Here is a 20,572-nt window from a genome sequence, read left to right on the forward strand (position 1 = left end):
GACTTAAAATTTAGTTAGATAATTATTTATTTGTTTGTTTTTCTAGAAAATACTACAAACAGAAGATTTGATTACCAGTCTGGCAGGTATACGGTAAAATGTGAACTTGTTCGCAGCCACGTGAAGGCAATACTCAGATATTTTATGTTCATTGGCAGACGGAAATGATTGGTAAAACACAGAAGTATACTCAAAAGAAAAGAATCTGAAAAAGTTGGTTGAATGATAACATATATTGTACACACACACACACACACACACACACACACACACACACACACACTATGTACATGGCGCCCTGCTGTCAGACACGGCGTTAAAAAACCGAGGAAGACAGGAACATAAAGCATATATATATATATATATATATATATATATATATATATATATATATATATATATATATATATATAGAGAGAGAGAGAGAGAGAGAGAGAGAGAGAGAGAGAGAGAGAGAGAGAGAGAGAGAGACAGAGAGGGGGGTAAGGGAGGGAGAAGGGTTGGTTTATGCGCTTGTGCAATATCGGTCATGCTCAAACGTCTGCATTGCTGCTGGAGTTAAAGTTTTTAAACCAATTCAACTTCACCATTATTTTAGGTCTTTGGCATACACTGAATGTACGAATCAAGTTTCTATTTAAGAATACACAGTTATCTGTGTGTAAACAATTCTTGGGATATTACGTACATATCTGAAATAAAAAGGCATGTAGAGCCTCTGTATCACATTCAGCAGTTACGAACTCTATATCGCATTCAACAGCATACTGTGTAAGACCTCTATATCACATTCAACAGTATTCTGTGTAGGACCTCTATATCACATTCAACAGCATACTGTGTAGGACCTCTATATCACATTCAACAGTATTCTGTGTAGGACCTCTATATCACATTTAACAGTATTCTGTGTAGGACCTCTATATCACATTCAACAGCATACTGTGTAAGACCTCTATATCACATTCAACAGTATTCTGTGTAGGACCTCTATATCACATTCAACAGCATACTGTGTAGAACCTCTATATCATATTCAACAGCATACTGTGTAGGACCTCTATATCACATTCAACAGCATACTGTGTATGACCTCTATATCACATTCAACAGCATGCAGTGTAGGACCTCTATATCACATTTAACAGCATGCTGTGTAGGACCTCTATATCATATTCAACAGCATACTGTGTAGGACCTCTATATCACATTCAACAGCATAGTTTGTACAACCTCTATATCACTTTCAACAGTATGATCAGACAAGAAGATCAGTGCATTGCAATGCATCTTAACTTGCAGCTAACTTCTTCTAAAAAAAGCACAGCTTACAAAGTGGTGATAAGATAATTAAAAACAAAGACGAGACTAAACGCCGCTAGTGAATTAAGCGCAAACCCGTCTTTTAAGTGTAGATCTTGTGCAACTAAACAGATAAGTATTGTTAAATACTGTTTATTAAAAATATAGACTGATGTAAACAAACAAATCTACGGGAGATTAGGTGGGATTATCCTTAAATCTAGCTCGTATATCAAAAGTAACTACTATCACGACAGAACAATCTACCTAATTCATAGCAGTTAAAGGAAAGGAATTTATTTCACGGCAACTGTCGTCGTTTTCTTGTTGAGATATGCCGATAGTACTGGTTAGCTAAAGAGAAAATATGCTTAAGGTACCGGATATATACGCTTATTTGTCGAGCCCAATTGTGAACTGCATAGACCCAGATCTGTCTGTAGATCTTGTTCGAAGTAATCATTAGAACAAAAAATATAATTCATGATTTGTTGGAGGATTTTCCGCATGGCCAATTAGGGTCTATGTTGTTTCCAGTTGGACTAGACTATCATCTCCTCATTTCATGATAAAAGTATTTACACACACCGGTAAATCAGTTCTGATGACGTCGTAATATGTTTAATTTATTTGAAACAATTGAAAGGTTTTCTTTAAATTTTGGTCGCTTTTTGTACAAGTATATTACAATGTTAACGTGTTTATTTCCTAAGAACAAGTATATTATAACGTTAAAGTGTTTATTTCCTAAAAACAAGTATATTATACTGTAAAAATGTGTATTCCTAAAAGCAAGTATATTATACTGCAAAAATGTGTATTCCTAAAACAAGCACATTATAATGTAAAAATGTGTACTCTTAAAACAAGCACAATATAATGTAAAAATGTGTATTCCTAAAAACAAATATATTATACTGTAAAAATGTGTATTCCTAAAAAAAATACATTATAATGTAAAATTGTGTACTCTTAAAACAAGCACATTAGAATGTAAAATTATGTATTCCTAAAAAAAGTACATTATGTAAAATTGTGTACTCTTAAAACAAGCACATTAGAATGTAAAAATGTGTATTCCTAAAAACAAGTACATTACAATGTAAAATTGTGTACTCTTAAAAATGAATACATGGAGACAGTCACGGGAAACATTTCACTTAGTGTGTTTAAAAAAATAATTAGAAACGCAACATAATAGAAAACAAACAGACCTGCCATTAAAATTACAAGGCCTTGAGTAAAGATTTTCTTCAGGTAATTTGTCTTAGAAGTGTATTGTCCTTGTATCTCTTGTCCACAATAAGATATTTGGCATGGAAATCATAAAACTCTGGTGACTGAGTTCAGCCAAGCATGGAATGTGTGAAAGGTCAGTTTTTATTGCCTTAAAAAGGAATCTTATTGTTGTCGTTCCCAACCTCAAAGTTTTATGATTTTTAAACACTGAAAATTGAAATGGACGGGGTTAGCATAATTTAACGTCATCAACAACAACTAAAAATGCAATCGGACGCATCACAATGAAAGTCAACAAAATTACAAGTGGCAAAGTCAGCACTGATATACAGTGTCGATAAAAAGATATAAAATAAACTGATTTGCATTGTGGGTAAGAGACAGCAGCTGGTCAGAATAACTTACACGTTTCCATGCCTACTTACTTACCTATCGGTAAACCTTGGGGTGGGTGGGTAGTTCTCAGCTATTTGCATTTCCATCTACATTTGTAAACTCAAAGGATATTTTTGTGTGGATTTGGTGCTAAGAAAATATTTTTCAAGCTGAATGATTCTCCAGACATTAGTTATCAATCATCCTGCCATGTTACTCTCACGTGATTCGCAATCTATGTCGAAAGCATAACAATTAAAGGGAAATAATAATGACCTTTTTGGGATTATTTAAAACCATTAGAGGGAGTTGTGTGGAGTGTGTGCCAAATATGTCCATTTAAAAATATATATATGATAGGGACAGTTTCCAGTGCAAGAGCACTTTGCTTTGTAAATTGCAGTAAGTACTGAGATTTTTATCAATGCATCCTGAATTAGTTAAAAACAATTGCTAACTAATAGTACACAGTCTTTTGTTATCGTGGACCAATTTAGTGCCATGCGCAGTAGGTCAGACACTTGACAATCATTGCCCGAAATAAAACTAAAGCCACAAGGCAGAACACCTTAAAACGCTTAGCCCAACTAAACCAGTCATGTTGGTGTAGGCAAGGGGTCGATTACAGGAGCAAGGTTACAGTTACGATTACGATTACAAATTGTTTGGCAACGATGATTACGATTACGATTACAAATTGTTTGGCAACGATGATTACGATTACGATTACAAATTGTTTGGCAACGATGATTACGATTACGATTACAAATTGTTTGGCAACGATGATTACGATTACGATTACACTTTATCTGGAAACCCAGATTACGAGTACGAGTACGTTTGCGAATACGATTACACTTTACTTGCAAACCATGATTACTGTGGGGATAATTACGATTATGATTACGAGTACGATTGCGAATACGATTACACTTTATTTGGAAACTATGATTACGATTACAATTACAAGGGGGATGATTACGCTCACGATTGTTTTGTATTTGCTTGTTATCTTTTTCTTCTTGGCATGTATTATACATTGCATAACTGAAAAACAAACAATTTTAACTCATGTAAATGTTTATTGACAATTATTTACATACAAATTAACATGCCAAATGAGCACTATTTAGCACTGTTTACATCACATTCCCATCAACAATTTTAGTTGTAACTGTTGTTACAACGAATAAGCAAAAAGCGTTCAAAGTTTGCATCTGTCAGATTACATCTCTGCAATGAACAATAACAAAGGGCAATACAACAGGTCTTTTTATGCGGGCCTTATCTCTCTGCAATGAACAATGACAAAAGGCAATACAACAGGTCATTTTATGCGGGCCTTATCTCTCTGCAATGAACAATGACAAAGGGTAATACAACAGGTCTTTTTATGCGAGCCTTGTCTCTCTGCAATGAACAGTGACAAAGGGGAATACAACAGGTCTTTTTATGCGAGCCTTATCTCTCTGCAATGAACAATGACAAAGGGCAATACAACAGGTCATTTTATGCGGAACTTCTCACTGCAGCTATATAAACTTACCATTTTGGTCATAGTCCAAGTAAAGTACCCGGCTTCAATAATCATCGCAGTCATTGGACTTTGGCTCAGAAGCCAAGTAAAGTAAAGTTATTTGAAGTCTACGTCACTGCAAACCTATACCCAGTGAAAGAGTTGCTAATTGAACATGAATTTTTGAATTAACAAATCGCCACCTAAATTAAATAAGACAGTGTCCTTTTAGAAACAAATATTTTGTATATTGGTCACCAAAAATTACCCATTCCTTATTGTAATAGTCAACATTCGTGGTCTCTTGTTTATGGAAGCTTGTATTATTCTTAAATTACGAAGAATATATTTTTTTTTGTAATCATTATTCCATTACGCGATTACACTGCCAACGACGGACCGTAGAGCTTCTGAAATCAATAATTAACATTACAGCCCTTACGATTACAATCATAATCGGCTCCATTTCTGGATGTATAGGATTGATTTAGTTTCGAGGCTGTAGGTACTGAACTTAGATTTTGAGAAACTTTGCAAACGTACTGTTAAGGTAGTTCCTGACCCACGGTCCTGAGGCTCGTCGTATTGCAGTTGGTTACATCAAAAGGTAAATCGATACTTCTAGGAGAGGTTAGAGTCATTCCCCATAAGGGCTAGCACAGCAATACGTTTGTGTTTAGGCAAAACATGCTGAACCTAGACCTCATCTACCTTTGCAAATATATCAATAGTTAAGGCAACTATTCCTGTCTAGCAGTCCTCTAACTGGTCATTTTACGCTTGTTGACGTCAAAAGGTAAATGGATAATCCTACTTCAAATGTCTGACTTATTCCCCAGGGTGGCCCCCACGCAGTAAAGAAGAGTTCGTCGCAGAGCTTCATAGCGGAAGATAGTCAGTCACTTAGGAAGCCAGATCGCGCTCTCTTCCAACCACCATTACAAAGAGGGTTATAGCTTCATTATGCAAACACCCACCCATCCCCGATGCGTTATGAGTGCCTATAAGACTCACGGTACTAATTCAGTTTCCAAAATAAATCTATGTAAATACCATGATATTAAAATTTCAATAACTTTAAATTTCTGAATGCTAATGATTAAACCTATGTTTTTCAGTACAGACATATCATTGATGATCAAACATATTTTGTGTAGAGAAAATCGTATAAGATAAATCTACATGTTTTCGAAACATGTGTTTTCAATACCGTGCAAAAGATTCAGTGCTAATTTCAGGATAAGCTCTCGAAATATTATTTTACTGCAATCTTGCTTTCATTATCAAGCAATCCTGGCCAGCCAAACCCATGTACACTCTATTTTATGTTCGTTCATTTCTAGACTGGTTTCAATCCTTCCCTATCAGTAGTACTGCGAGTCCTAAATCCAAACTTGATTTTACTTGACAGACCTATGTACGGCAGCAGAAGGCATACATAAGCACTGCACATAGTTTTGCTTATCAACGATTACATTAGTGAATATTTAAGTATCTGAGAATTATTTCATCTGAAAAAATATTGAAATAAATCTCTCTAATCAGGAGTTGCATTATTTGCCATCACCATTTATATTATTAAATTTAAGAGTGAAATATAAATTTACCTGTCTTGTCACGAATAAAAGGTCAAGGTGACCATCTATATGTGCATGTATTACGACCAAAAAGTAGATAAAATAACAAAAATGACATAAACTTTTCCTAGAACAAATACAACCTAAAACAAAAGTAAAGTAGGCAAAAGCTAATTACGATACAAACGATGAAGTTCCAAAATATTCTCTGAATGAAATGTGTGGGAAATAAAATCATGGGAGGTCATCACCGTCAAGAATAGTGTAAGATAACTAAGTGATGATATCGCTGCATAATGTTTCAATGCGTAACTAGCAACTATTGTATTACTGACCATAAGTACACACTTTATAAATGATAAATTGAATAAACTTTATATATCTGATTGCATCGATGTTAACCGACGTCCAAAACACTCAACCTAGTACTGCGAAAGTACAGCCTCTACACACTGCACCACTCCGCCTTTCATGGCAACAGTTGCCATATCTGAAAGTGTGTTTAATATCCCACGGAAACAAGTTCTGGGGTATACACAAGGTATTAATTTTGCTTGTTATCCACAAATGGAACCACAAGTCTGCATTAATATTGAAGTTAATTATACATGCATACGTAAAACCACGGTAGGAATGTTGTTCTTTATATGACTAACGGTACTAGTTCAATTATCATAGCAACGTAGTCAAACACCAAGATATTAAAAGTTCAATAGATTTAAATTTCAGAGTGCTCATCATCAAAGCTATATTTGTCAGTATATCCAGATCACTGAGTTTCTATGTAGAGAAAATCATATGAGCCATGTCATTGTGTCGATTGCACATCTTTGACACGTGCTTTCAATTCCGCACCAAAGATTCACGTGCTACTTCCGGTAATAATTTTTCCAGACGTAAGTCCCGAAAAGGACCGAAATTCCGTTAATAAAACAATGCCTTAGCTTGTTTTAGTTACAACTAAGATAAGCTCTCAAAAGATTCTTTCTAGTGAAATCTTTCACTTATTATCAACCAATCCTGGCCAGCCAAACCCATATATACAGTATTTCTAGACTGGTTCTCATTCTTTCATATCATTAGTACCGTGAGTCCAATAGCTGAAATCTTGATAAACTAAATTCCCTACCTCCCAAATTTTCAGCTCATGGACCCACTTAAAACAATCATGCCACAATAATTTCACGTTAAATTTACTCATCTCACAACTGCTACAGTATAAGCTTGCCTCGTTATCAGTCAAGGGTTTTATAGTAATGTGATGAGTGCCACTAACGGGAGAAGAGGACACCATAATTGACACAAGGACCAGTGAACATAAAGTGTGCTTCTTCGTGCGTGAGTTAATCTCAGAGCGTTGTCAATGAATTCAGCATCCCTAGATGGCAATCGCCACCAATGGCGGATTTAATTAATCTAAATATAAGATAGTGTTACATGCAACTCTTTGTAACAATGATAATAATTTAAATTTTTTATATAAAAAATAACACTTTTTTAACAGGAATCTTGATTACTTCTTATACAGATCCACATCCGCCGATAAACCAAGACTTGAACTATTTTATATTGCTTGGGGTCTTCTCGTAAGCCGAGCCGAATCATACATAAATCCAAATTCAAATGGGTTGCAGAATTTTGCAAGGAAAACTGATTTTAATATTGCTAACCTTAAACCCTACTAGCTATAACAGAACACTATCTGCTCACAGCCGATGTTGATTAGCCAAGAGCTGATGCAACCTATGTAATATTCCTTATCTAAGGAAACACGTGATTTATGATTTCCGGTCTATATAACGATAACAAGCTTCAAAGCCGAACACTGAGAACTTACAACTAATGCCTTCAAAAACACCTACTGCGGCGAAACCGGAAGGTCTCGTCATATTGATACGGGGGTTCAGTTTGTCTTGACTTTTACACCTTACACACGCTAGAATCGGAATCGTGACGAAAATATACTCGCATTCCAAAGATTCCAAATTTTGCCCCGTTAAGGAGTGCGTGAGTGATAATGAGAAGTCGAACACAGACACAACACAAACAACTGGCACACAGATAGTTTGCATGACGACGGGCATGGACAGTCCTTACTGAGACTCACAATTTTTTATTGTTATTATCCTTGTCAGAATGCTTGAAACACTGCTACATGTAAAGCACCATTGGCTTGTGCAATACGTTGGATGAGAATTTCAGCACATGTAATCTCAATGCAAATTCAACCACATCAGGACCTATTACTGAAGTGGGCACTACAAAAACAGATAAATTCTGTGCCAGTTCTAAGTAAGGAGATAATCATGGCATGTACTTTGAACGGTATCCAACTCCTTCTTGAGTACCTGATTCATTTCGAACATTGTGCAAATAAAAACGGCTAAACCAAACATGAGAAAGGTCTGTTCTTGGCGGCATACTTAGGGAAGTTTGCCCGTCGAGTCTTAATGGATCTACAAGTTCAGCCTGACCAAGTCGGCTTTTTAAAGATACGATATGCTCAGGATGCTTGTCTCGAGACTGGTAATCAGGCTGATACCTCGAGACGCAACTTCGAAGTCGATTCCGAAGACTGAGCAGACCATTCGACGATTGGTGTTACATGCATATTCCGATTACCTGGCCGATTGTAGCGACTGACTCGTTAAATAAGCTGTTCAGAATGTATGGGGAAAAAAAGACTTCAAATCCGGTACCATCAGCAAAGAAAGTTGCAAGTAACAATTAGAATAGGTATTGAATGGGGAGTTTTCATGCATGCCGAGATAAAATTGGATCTGCTTCAAAGGTACACAATGAGGCTGAATCCCTGAGAGAAGGCGGAAAAGGTTCAATCAAATTAATGAGGTTTTAAACAAGTAACTCGAAGAGAAATTAGATATGTTGATAGAGCAAAACAGGAGACTGTACAATAATCATCAAGGCCGAAAGAACTAGCAGCATCCAAAAAGAGCACATGTAGTATTTCTGGAGATGATCAGATTATCAGAAATCCAATGCTGAAATTGTAACTATTTTGACCTTTACCAGTACTTGTGTTTTAAGCCTTCTGCCAAAAGAAAATAACCAATGGAAGACGTGCAGCCAGCGTGTCATCTCCCCGATATATACAGGCAATGGTCAAACTGGATCAAGCAATACGCCTGTTAGCTGTCTGTGTCAACAAATGGTCTGGTTTGAGCCCAAACTGTGCGGCAAACGGTTTCGATCTGTTAGCGAACTTTGGTGCAGCTGCTTGCATTATCAGCAAGTGGCAGCACAAGACATTGGGTCTAAGGAAAAACAAAATCAACGCATTTAACAGTCAACTCGTCAGTGCCTCTTTTGTTAGCATACATATGACATTAGCAGTACTGAATGGAACTAGAAACTGCAGGGACTGAAGTTACCGCTTAACACAACATTAGCTTGTACTTAGAAACAATAAAATCCTGGAATAATGACAGTTGGTATCTAGGACCACTTATTTTTTCTATCTAGAACCATTTAATTCATAAAATGCGACCCTAATACAGCTCAAACACGATTAATAATATTTCGCTACTTGATACTGGGGTTCCTCTTTACTCGTTACTGGCCGTCATCTTATTCCTATAGATCATTGTCAGATACTATTTTTAGCTGGCCAAACCTATCCCAGAGCCGCATCCAGTACGGTCATGCGCATTTGACGTAGGGCAATTCGAGTGACCTACACTTCTTACATGAAAAGAACATTTGCCATTTTAGATCGACGCAGATAGTAGTAAACAATAATAAACAAGCATTTTTAACAATAAATGAGTATATATTGCTTTTATGTTACTGCATCGTGACTCTCATGTTAAGTCCGCCCCCCCCCTTTCCCTTATGACTGCATGTTAATGAATAATCCGAAAATAAACAAGTTAACTTGTCTAATTAGCAGCAAACAATGAATACCAAAGGCGGCACATCACATATTAAGCATATTCCTCTAAGATGTGCCTTTTAGTTAATAAATTAAATAGGAATGAATGTGAATCACAAAACTGCTTATGATACACTGGATTGGCTGAGGAATTTACTCTCGCTCTCGCTCTCTCTCTCTCTCTCCTTAGTTTGCTAACTTTGTGAACAAATATTAATGATGAGTTAACTCATCCTGCGATACATTTGCAACGGCCAGTTGCTTCAGTACTATCAGCTATGTGTAACTCGTGTGGCTTCTCTGATTGGGCTTGGGATCTGATTACGTTGGCATTGATAATGCTGTGTTCACCTGTATGCATCCATCCACTATTAAGTTCATTATATGCAACCAAGAGAGTTGTAAGTCCTCATGTTTTCGCGAGTATATATAGTTTTGAAGAGTCATCTAAATACACGTAGATTTGTACAATTTGTAATTCTGGTCACATAAGAAAATCTTCCACCCACCCCTTTCCTTTCAGAAATGAATCATCCAACTTGTAAGTTTTATCCCGAACAGCGGACAGGGGGACCACAACGGTCAGGGAGTCCACCGTTATTTCAATTTGTTATTTATTGGGGCCTACTGGATAATTTTTCCTAGGGCCCCCGCATCCGGTCTGCTGTTCTAGTCCTCTCTGATGCTTTTTGTACTCATATCTACTTTTCTGTTTTAGGCAGATTACTGAAATAGTCACTCATGATTTTTAAACACACTATTTCTGTGAAGGGTATACAAATGTCAAACCTTTACACTTTACAAATTTGTTTGAAACTTTCTTCACGAACATACACTATGTTAATGACAATCGCTTAAAAGTTGCCCTACATTAATTGCGCATGCGTTAAATATTGGCGTGGAAAAACCCAAATTCGACTTCCTGATAAGGTCTATAGGACTCTTGACTGATAACACGATCTGATAACCCAACCAGTTTCCTTCACGTTTTTCTTCCTACCTATCTAACAGTCTACATGTTTTTGATTGTTTGTTTGTGCTTTAAAAAAAAATCAACACTTGAAGATGTATGATGCGAAGGAAATCGGAGTAAAGTGTCTTGCCCAAGGGTGCACCAAGACATCCTACTCAGATGCTCTGAAGGGGAATTTAACCAGCATCATTCTGACTGCATGTGTAGCACGCTCCTATCTACATACAGTACAGATAGCCTGCTTAAAAACTAAAGACAGACATCTACCGGAGTCAAGCTACCGCTGCCTCGATCTGATCTCTCTTTCCTGAGGTCCGCCTCCAACGTCTGTAACTTCTCACTGAGAACGTGCACTTCTTCGTTAGCGATTTGTACGTGCTTCTTGCTCTCCTGAAGCTGTAGAAGATTAAACATAAGTTTACACGACAAAATAAAAGTATCACTGGAAAAAGTTGAAATAAAGTTTAAAAGACCCATGGCATCTTCCAATACTTTGCAACTGATAATCATGATATTATCTTAAATCACGTTACATAAGATTAACGACGACATATGAGAACAGTGAAAAGGAAACAGCAACGGAAAGTATATCACATTTTTCTATGTATATTTTTTAATGTATTTCTTGTGACCTACAAATAGCATACGTTAGTAAATCACTTATTTGTATTTAATCTAAACTTTGTAGAGACCATTATTTTTCACTTCTTTTCGTCACAAGGTCTATCTAAAATGAAGACTGTTATTTCTAAAACCAAAGGACATATAAAACAAACTCTTCTGAAACATGTTATTTATTCAAAAATAATGTATAGTGCTAAATTGTAATTGTACCAAACACTAATTTAATCCTAATACCGAGGAAAGATAAAGCTGAGTTAGATAATATATGTAACCGTACTAGATAACAATATAATCATAATACGGAAGAAATATAAAGCTAAGATAATCCGTGTAACTGAACTAGATAACAATATAATCCTAATAGGGAAGAAAGATACAGCTAAGATGATATCTGTAACCGTGCTAGATAATAATTTAATCCTAATACGGAAGAAAGATAGAGCTAAGATGATATCTGTAACCGTGCTAGATAATAATTTAATCCTAATACGGAAGAAATATAAAGCTGACTAAGATAATCTGTGTAACCGTACTAGATAACAATATAATCCTAATACGGAAGAAATATAAAGCTAAGATGATCTGTGTAACCGTACTAGATAACAATATAATCCTAATAGGGAAGAAAGATACAGCTAAGATGATATCTGTAACCGTACTAGATAACAATATAATCCTAATACGGAAGAAAGATAGAGCCAAGATGATATCTGCAACTGTACTAGATAATACTTTAATCCTAATACGGAAGAAAGATACAGCTAAGATGATATCTGTAACCGTACTAGATAATAATGTAATCCTAATACGGAAGAAAGATAAAGCTGACTAAGATAATATGTATAACCGTACTAGATAACAATATAATCCTAATACGGAAGAAATATAAAGCTAAGATGATCTGTGTAACCGTACTAGATAACAATATAATCCTAATAGGGAAGAAAGATACAGCTAAGATGATATCTGTAACCGTACTAGATAATAATTTAATCCTAAAACGGAAGAAAGATAAAGCTGACTAAGATAATCTGTGCAACCGTACTAGATAACAATATAATCCTAATAGGGAAGAAAGATACAGCTAAGATGATATCTGTAACCGTACTAGATAACAATATAATCCTAATACGGAAGAAAGATAGAGCTAAGATGATATCTGTAACTGTACTAGAGAATACTTTAATCCTAATACGGAAGAAAGATAAAGCTGACTAAGATAATCCGTGTAACTGAACTAAATAACAATTTAGTCCTAATAATCAGATTTAGAAAAACTTCGCCGGCTTGAAAGTATGAAAATGATCCATCTTGTAATAAAACACGAAATTTGATGCCAGGTTCGTTTATCGTATCAAACAATTTTTATACCTACATTATGTGCCTTAAAAAGTGGAAAACGTTATGGATTTGACTTGATGGCGTTACTTGCTTGAGTCTTTTTCTAACACATTTGCAGGAATTATAAATGGCATTTGTAAGTAAATTTTACATCTTGGAACTTGATGGATTATAAATGAGCATGCATTATATTTTCAAAAGACCTAACAGTAATTTTGTACATCAGGCAGAACAATCACAATAATTGCAGGCATTTTCTGTGACGCATACAGAATAATCCGATAGAACCAAGTTTGGTTGATATCTACGGTAAAACATCATGCCGCTTTGTGCGTATAAAACGTTTATCGATTTTGCAGTGAATTTCAAAATGTTAAAATAATTCACTATTGGGAGGCTCCCGGTTTTAGTTTATGATTGTAAATAAAAACCACGCAGCCATACTGAAAACTCATCATCTTTTAATTAAAATAACATATGTGCCTTTAAATACAAGCACCTTTGCCTTTAAATAAAAAACATTTTTGCTCTTAATGAACTAAATAAGTTGTTGATCATTGTTCAGTATATCATTTGTTAATCATTGTTTCATTTATTGTTCTTTTGACATTTTTGGAAACAGTACGAGCTTCTTCCATTTAAGCCGTGGAAACTTACGAAGAAAAACGTATGTATGTATGTATGTATGCATTGTATATATGTATGTATGTATGTATGTATGTATGTATGTATGTATGTATGTATGTATGTATGTATGTATGCAGTGGCACATCAGCAAAATCGTGGCTATAAAGTTCCGAGTAAAATGTAAGTATCCCTAGAAATAAATGGAAAACGAATATTGAGGTAAAGAAAGAATAAAAGTATGAAAATACAAATCCATTAAATATAAAACCCGTACTCTTTTTCTAAAGCTCACTATATTCTCAGATGGACCATCATCCCGGCGTGCATCCCAAGGCAAATATTTGCCTCCTTTAGTCGCCTTGTACGACATGCAATATGCTGCATCCGGTTCATTCTACATCTCCAAATTCCCAGGGCATGTATGCGATGGGGGAGACGATACATATATAAAGTCAACTCTTGTTATAACAACATTAATTGAAATTATATATTCAGGTTCTGACAACACTTTATGACAGCAAATGTGGTCAATAATGTTTTATCTTTGATTGTCGCATCTGAGAGACATAACAATATCCCCCACCCCCATGAAATTTGTTTTCCTAGTGGTTATAGTTTTTGTTGGACAATGACAGTAAAGTGTCTTACCTAAAAACGTAAGAAAGTAGCCCACCCGGCCTTGTCTGGGAATCGAACTCGGTAATCTTCAGTAGTAAATCAGCAAGCTAATCTCTTAGCTAATATATTTTAATCTGTCAGTATGCCTTAGAGAAGCACAGCAACATTTTTGGCTTGGTTGAACTAATCTCGCTTTGTGGGTAATTATGGTCACAACAGGGCAATGTACAGGCCTTGTCATGGAATCCACAAAAGGGCAATATACAGGCCTTGTCATGGAATCCACAAAATGGCAATGTACAAGTCTTGTCACTGAATCCACAACAGGGCAATGCACATGCCTTATCATGGAATCCACAACAGGCAATGTACAGGCCTTGTCATGAAATCCACAATATGGCAATGTACAGGCCTTGTCATGAAATCCACAACAGGGCAATGTACAGGCCTTGTCATAGAATCCACAACAGGGCAGTGTACAGGCCTAGTAATGGAATCTAACCCTTATCCATAGTACGAGTCCAGTACACTAACCGGGTTTTTTCGGCGTGTTAAAAACAAGCGCTCAAAAACTCTTGTGGCTGAGCCCGCCTCAAAGTATATTCCCTACAAAGATTTTGGTTATTTTTTATTTCTCAGCGGCACTTTCTTTATACACACAACAGCTGTTCCTTTCTTTGTACCTACTGGTGTATATACCGCTGTTAACGTAACATTATGGCTTCTATTCTGGCAAATATGTTCGGTTGTATCGATGTATTTGTCCTTCCTGTGATGTTCTTTTCACATCTTCGGTCCTTGTGATTTAACTTTAAGCCGGAAACATACCAGAGGATTATTATATTTCGAGAAAAGAATTGAGTTTTAATGTAGGAAAATATTTAAACATAATCATTATAATATCAGATACAACATATAGATGTGCTTTTTTAAATCATTTTACCCAATATCGATTTGACAACCATATGACAAGAGAAATAACTCCTCTAAATTTAAAGCATGATCTTTACAAAGTTTTTTCTTGACAAATGGCTGGAAACGAACTTTTCGTTACAACAATATTCATACATACATACATACATACATACACACACACAAATACATACATATATACATACATACATACATACATATATACACACAAACATACATACATACATACATACATACATACATACATACATACAGACAGACAGACAGACATACATACATACTTACATACATACATACATAGATACATACATACATACACACACACATACATACATACATACATACATACATACATACATACATACATACAAGCATGCATGCATGCATGCATGCATACATACATACATACATACATACATACATACATATATGCCTTTTAGAATTTACTCAAATCTGAGGGATTTCTCGGCTCTGATTTTGAAGAATAACAAAAGTTTCCATGTGTTAAATTTTAAAGGTAATTCTGTATCCTTTCCACAATCTATATTTCTGGCAAAAATATTGATTTTGTTTTGAGATATCATAAGTAACATTATTTCAAATCTCAATTTGAGGATAAATTTGGAGAATTTTAATGAAACCAGGAACTATTCTATAAAAAAGATTTAACATTTAAAATGTTATATTAAGAATATAATTTTCCATCCAATAAGACATGCTGTACCTTTCTTAAACACTGCCAGATCCCGTTACAGAAGGTTCATGTAACCTTGTCTACCATAGGAAAGAAAATGAACCGGAGTCAAACCATTACGTGATTTCTGCAAGTTAATCGGGCGACTGCGAAAGTGGGTTAAGAGGCAAAGGTGTATTAGCTAAGTCTGTGAATGTCACCTTTTACTGAATGAGCCAAGTACCAGTCATGGAATGCTACAGACTGGGCAAATGTAATCAGATTTGTAAATTTGTTGATTGGATGCAATTATGCACTTCTATTTTAAAACACCTTTGCACGCTCTTGCACGTGATGCATGACTTGCGCTCATCCCTACTTGTATTAAATCGTGGGCAAATGTTTACTATTTCCTATTACGAGTCAAAGCTGTGTTGATTTTTGTGTGGAATATTTATCCTTGCAAGCGATATTCTGATAATGCTTCAATATGTGTGCTTCGTTATCGTATAGCTGGTAATCCGTATTAGGTCGAAGAGAAAAACACAGAGATAGGAAAGGACCGTATCACTATACTCATTTTTCAGATTAGTAATGTTTCGTGCGCGTCTCAAAACTGGCAAACAACTGATTCTTTAACATCAGATGAATTTCGACCTAAAATCAATTTAGAACAGCTGGAGTATTTGCTGCGGATTTATAAGACACCTAAACCATAATTTTGGTTCATGCTCAAAGGTTACATAAAATTGTCGATTCAATTCAAATTAAAGATTCGAGTTCGCTATTTGCTTCTTTCATCCTTTGTAAAATATGAATGGTTAAATGATAATTGTATTTCTATTGCTGAAAGATAGCATACTATTGCGGGTTCAAAGAAAGCCTTTGCACGAATGCCCTCCTAGCGTATTCTTTCTTGGTTATGTACAAGTTATGTGTAGATACCACGTACGGCATGATGTGTATACCACGTACAGCATTATGTGTATACCACGTGCGGCATTGAATTATATACCATGTGCGGCATTATGTGCATAACACGTGCGGCATCATGTGCATATCACGTCCTTCATTAAGATTTATACCATATACGGCATTATATGTACACAATTTATGGCGTTATGCGAGTGGTGGCGTTCTACAGTTTCGCATTTTGCAGTTGGTTAGAATTTTAAAGAAAAGAACAATTCCGAGGTTTTCTAGCTGGTTATGTTGGCTGGTTAACACAGACATTATATTTATTGGACATTTTTAAAAGAACTTTTCATTCCCTTTATTTTTGTGTATGATTGATTTGTGTAATTTGGGTTGTAGAACATATAGCTTGGTCTTACTTCAGATGTGCATCTATCAAAAATCTGCTAGCTCCGTTTGGTCATTTTCAATCCAGGATTTCAGAGGTAAATTGTAAAAAAAGAGCCAGTAGCATTTTTTACTTCTTATATATTGCATAATTCATTTTTTGCACTTTCTGAATTTGGCATTACGGACATTGATAAAATTCGTTTTCCCTAGTTTAATAACTGCTACAAATAGTGTACTTTAGGCTAATTCGGGCTGATGTTTCAAGTACGTTGGTGTAGCCATTATATTTAGATGTGTTCTTTGTTCATTTACAGTTACTACATATACAACATGCGAAGGAATTTCAGCCACAGAATATGAAAGTAGCATAGAGGAAGGTCAATATTCTCTCCATTGTGCATGTTAAAAAAGCCAACAACTTCACCTTACACCCGTTATTCTTTCTGAAGTATATATTATCTGCAGAGCGTCCTATATACCATGTCCTGTTTGCTTATATTACTTAAAAGCATATTCGTTTTGGTGGGAGGGGGTGTTCTGCAAGGACTGTAGTAAAACATTTTTAAACACGTTTCTATTTTCAGATAACAATGAAACAAATAATGTAAGAAAAGTACTCATTCTAGGGAAGACAACGTATTTTATAACATGTAATCGAAGGCATTGCTCAAGGTCAAGGTCAATCATCGTAAAAATATCCAGTACAAACAGTCGCAGGTAAATTTTTAATTAGACCGACCTAAATGAAATTTTTGTCAAAATGCATATCCTTCGTTCATTGGTCCATCCACACCCGTACCCCTTTAGACCTAGTCAGGGAAAGGTTCGTAATATTAAGACCAATGACTTTTAATTTGGACGTAAAGGATTCATTCTAACAAGAACCAGTTTTGTCTCAATTAAAATGTACAGAGTAAAAGTGTTTGTTTTTCTTGATTAATTGATAGCTTCTTAATAGTTACGTGTTATCAACAATTATGCTCACTATGACGTAACAGGACCGCTCCGGTGGCCTAGTGGTTAGAGCGTCCGCCTCGGATGCGGGAGGTCGTGGGTTCGATCCCCGACCGAGTCATACCAGAGACTTAAAAAATGGTACTAACAGCTGCCTCGCTTGGCGTTCAACATTAAGAGGTTAGTGTTAGGACTAGTCGGCCTGGTGTCAGGATAATGTGACTGGGTGGGACATCATGATGCATGATGCCCCAGTGCTAGACATCACTATAAACTGCCACATTGCAGACATCGTAGCGATATGACTGAAAAACTGTTAAAGCTACGTTAAAAATCAAAATCACAAATCACATGACGTAACAGTAAAACGTCATCACAGGAGTACACGCCCAACAGTTGAGCGAGACGCTCTCGCGCTTTACCACTAGGTCAACAGAGTGACATATGGTATTATGTTTACTTTTCCATATTGGGATAAAAATAATGGAAAGAGGTATTTATTTATTTTCAAAGATCAGTACCTGTTTTCAATGTTGCAATTTTTGTGCATAATCTCTTCGCGTTGGTTCGCTCGGGAACTGTTAAGGATTAAACACTGAAAACATTTTAATCTATTGAACTATTTTTTCTTTATTAAATGAGATGAGGAAGGGGGCCGAGAGGACTCAGGCGCTTACCTTCACAGATTAATATCTCAATTGTGCCCACGTGGGGTCGAATCTCGGCTCGGCCAACGTGGGTATCTGAAAAAGATTGCCAGTAGCTTGCCTATGTCCGTGGTTCTTCCGAGAGTTATCCCGGGTTTTTCCTCCACTAAATATAGGGGCCACCATATATAACCTGCCAAAAAATGGTGTTAAACCCATAAAACCAAACTTAATTAAACGATGTCAGAAACTAAGAAACCACTTCAGAAGAGGGTGAAACTGGGACTACATTCATAATGGCTTCTTACGTAGAGATTATTGAATTCATTTTCGTACAATTCGGTTTCTTATGTATTACAATTACCTCGATTTGAAGAAGTTCCTTTTCTCGAAGGTGAAGCTTGAGGTCATCTGACATAGACGGCAGAGCCTCATTTCCCGCAAGCATCAGTCTCTTTTCCAGCGCAGCAGTTTTCTTCCGCTCTTCCGCTAGAAGGCACTCCAGGCTCGCTATCCGCTTCTTGAACTGATCCTGCGAAACAAAACATTGGGATTTAGATATAGCGGAAGCTGCTTATTTCCAATGCTGATAAAAACAGTAGAATACCATAAGTTGAAGTTCATAAGACGCAATTATAATCTGGATCTGTTTCCTGAAACAGAGGCAACTAGTACCCAATATTTTCAAAGAATCAAATGTTAATTTAACATAGTATGTATGTATGTATGTATGTATGTATGTATGTATGTATGTATGTACGTACGTACGTACGTACGTATGTATGTATGTATGTATGTATGTATGTATGTATGTATGTATGTATGTATGCATGTATGTATGATGTTAATATTTGTCAATGCCCCTTTGTATTTTCAGCTTTATTACAAGACATCAAAATTTTAGTTTGTAAGGTCCAAGATGATGAATACATACTATACTGTGTTTGTCTGTGCTCTCTCTCTCTCTCTCTCTCTCTCTCTCTCTCTCTCTCATCTAGCCAGATAATGATAATTGCTAATTCATCTCTCTATTCCATCTAATTTCTTAGTCATCTTCCCGCATGAGTCTGACTCGGCTGCACCGGAATACACAAATTCCTACGCATGCACACATGCACGCAATAAATTTGACTTTAATGACTTTTAACAAGACGGCTGAATCCACGTACCTCTGCACGTCTGGTTTAACTCGGTAAATTACTTGGCATTACTACTTATAATTGCATTAGCGAAAAGCACGTTGCGGCTTTATAATGGCGTGGCTGATTAACATTGGCACCAAAGCTTGAAACATATGAAGTAAATGTAAATATATTCTATACGTGTAGAACAATGCTGCCATAAAATATAGTAATTATTGCAATCTGCATTGTTTTCTTTACCACGGACTACAAAATTCTTCATTTTATCTCTACCAAAAATCAGATTACATCGTCATCCACACAAGACTAACAGAAGACCTTCGAATGGACGAGCTTTCTAACATCTACAGCTTCACACACAATTACAGTGCCATTTTTTGTTAACGTATTGATATGCTAGCACATGCAGGGGTTTAAGTACTGCAAGGCTATTAATAAACAGCTACTAATTAGGAAATCACCATTACAGACCAACCTTAAGAAAATGTCCAAAGTATAAATCATTGAGGAATTTTATATTATTTTCAATGTCTCCATGATTGCAGTTTGGTTTAAATTCATACTAGCTGTGAACAACCCAGCATATTAATCGAATTTGTCTAAATGAAGGACCGAGCATTTTTAAAAGAAAAACAAACGATTAAATTACATAAAATGTACTACCATGAAACTATACAGTGCTTTGAAAACACCATTGAACAAGTATTTAAATTTTTATATTCAGTTTAAATTTTACTTTTACAAAACAAGTATTTGTTCAGTTTGTTGTAACTTTTGTCTTGTGTGTAGACAGGAGGGTTAATACAATAAAATAAATACAATGTAATAAATACA

The 20,572-nt window shown here is 35.8% G+C and overlaps 1 protein-coding gene across 1 annotated transcript in view; it reads right to left on the reverse strand.

Annotated features, from left to right (window-relative positions):
• Positions 1 to 20,572, reverse strand: part of LOC149771461 (uncharacterized) — a 130,342-nt gene that overhangs the window by 41,300 nt on the left and 68,470 nt on the right. The window contains exons 5-6 of the mRNA XM_089948429.1: positions 18,961 to 19,128; positions 11,142 to 11,270 (exon numbers count right to left, since the gene is read on the reverse strand). Of these exons, the coding sequence (XP_089804555.1) occupies positions 11,142 to 11,270; positions 18,961 to 19,128 (297 nt within the window). The remainder of the gene's footprint in view (positions 1 to 11,141; positions 11,271 to 18,960; positions 19,129 to 20,572) is intronic.

Source organism: Sinohyriopsis cumingii, unplaced genomic scaffold (genome assembly GCF_028554795.1).
Source record: "Sinohyriopsis cumingii isolate HCF-2022 unplaced genomic scaffold, ASM2855479v2 utg001837l, whole genome shotgun sequence".
Lineage (NCBI taxonomy): Eukaryota > Metazoa > Mollusca > Bivalvia > Unionida > Unionidae > Sinohyriopsis > Sinohyriopsis cumingii.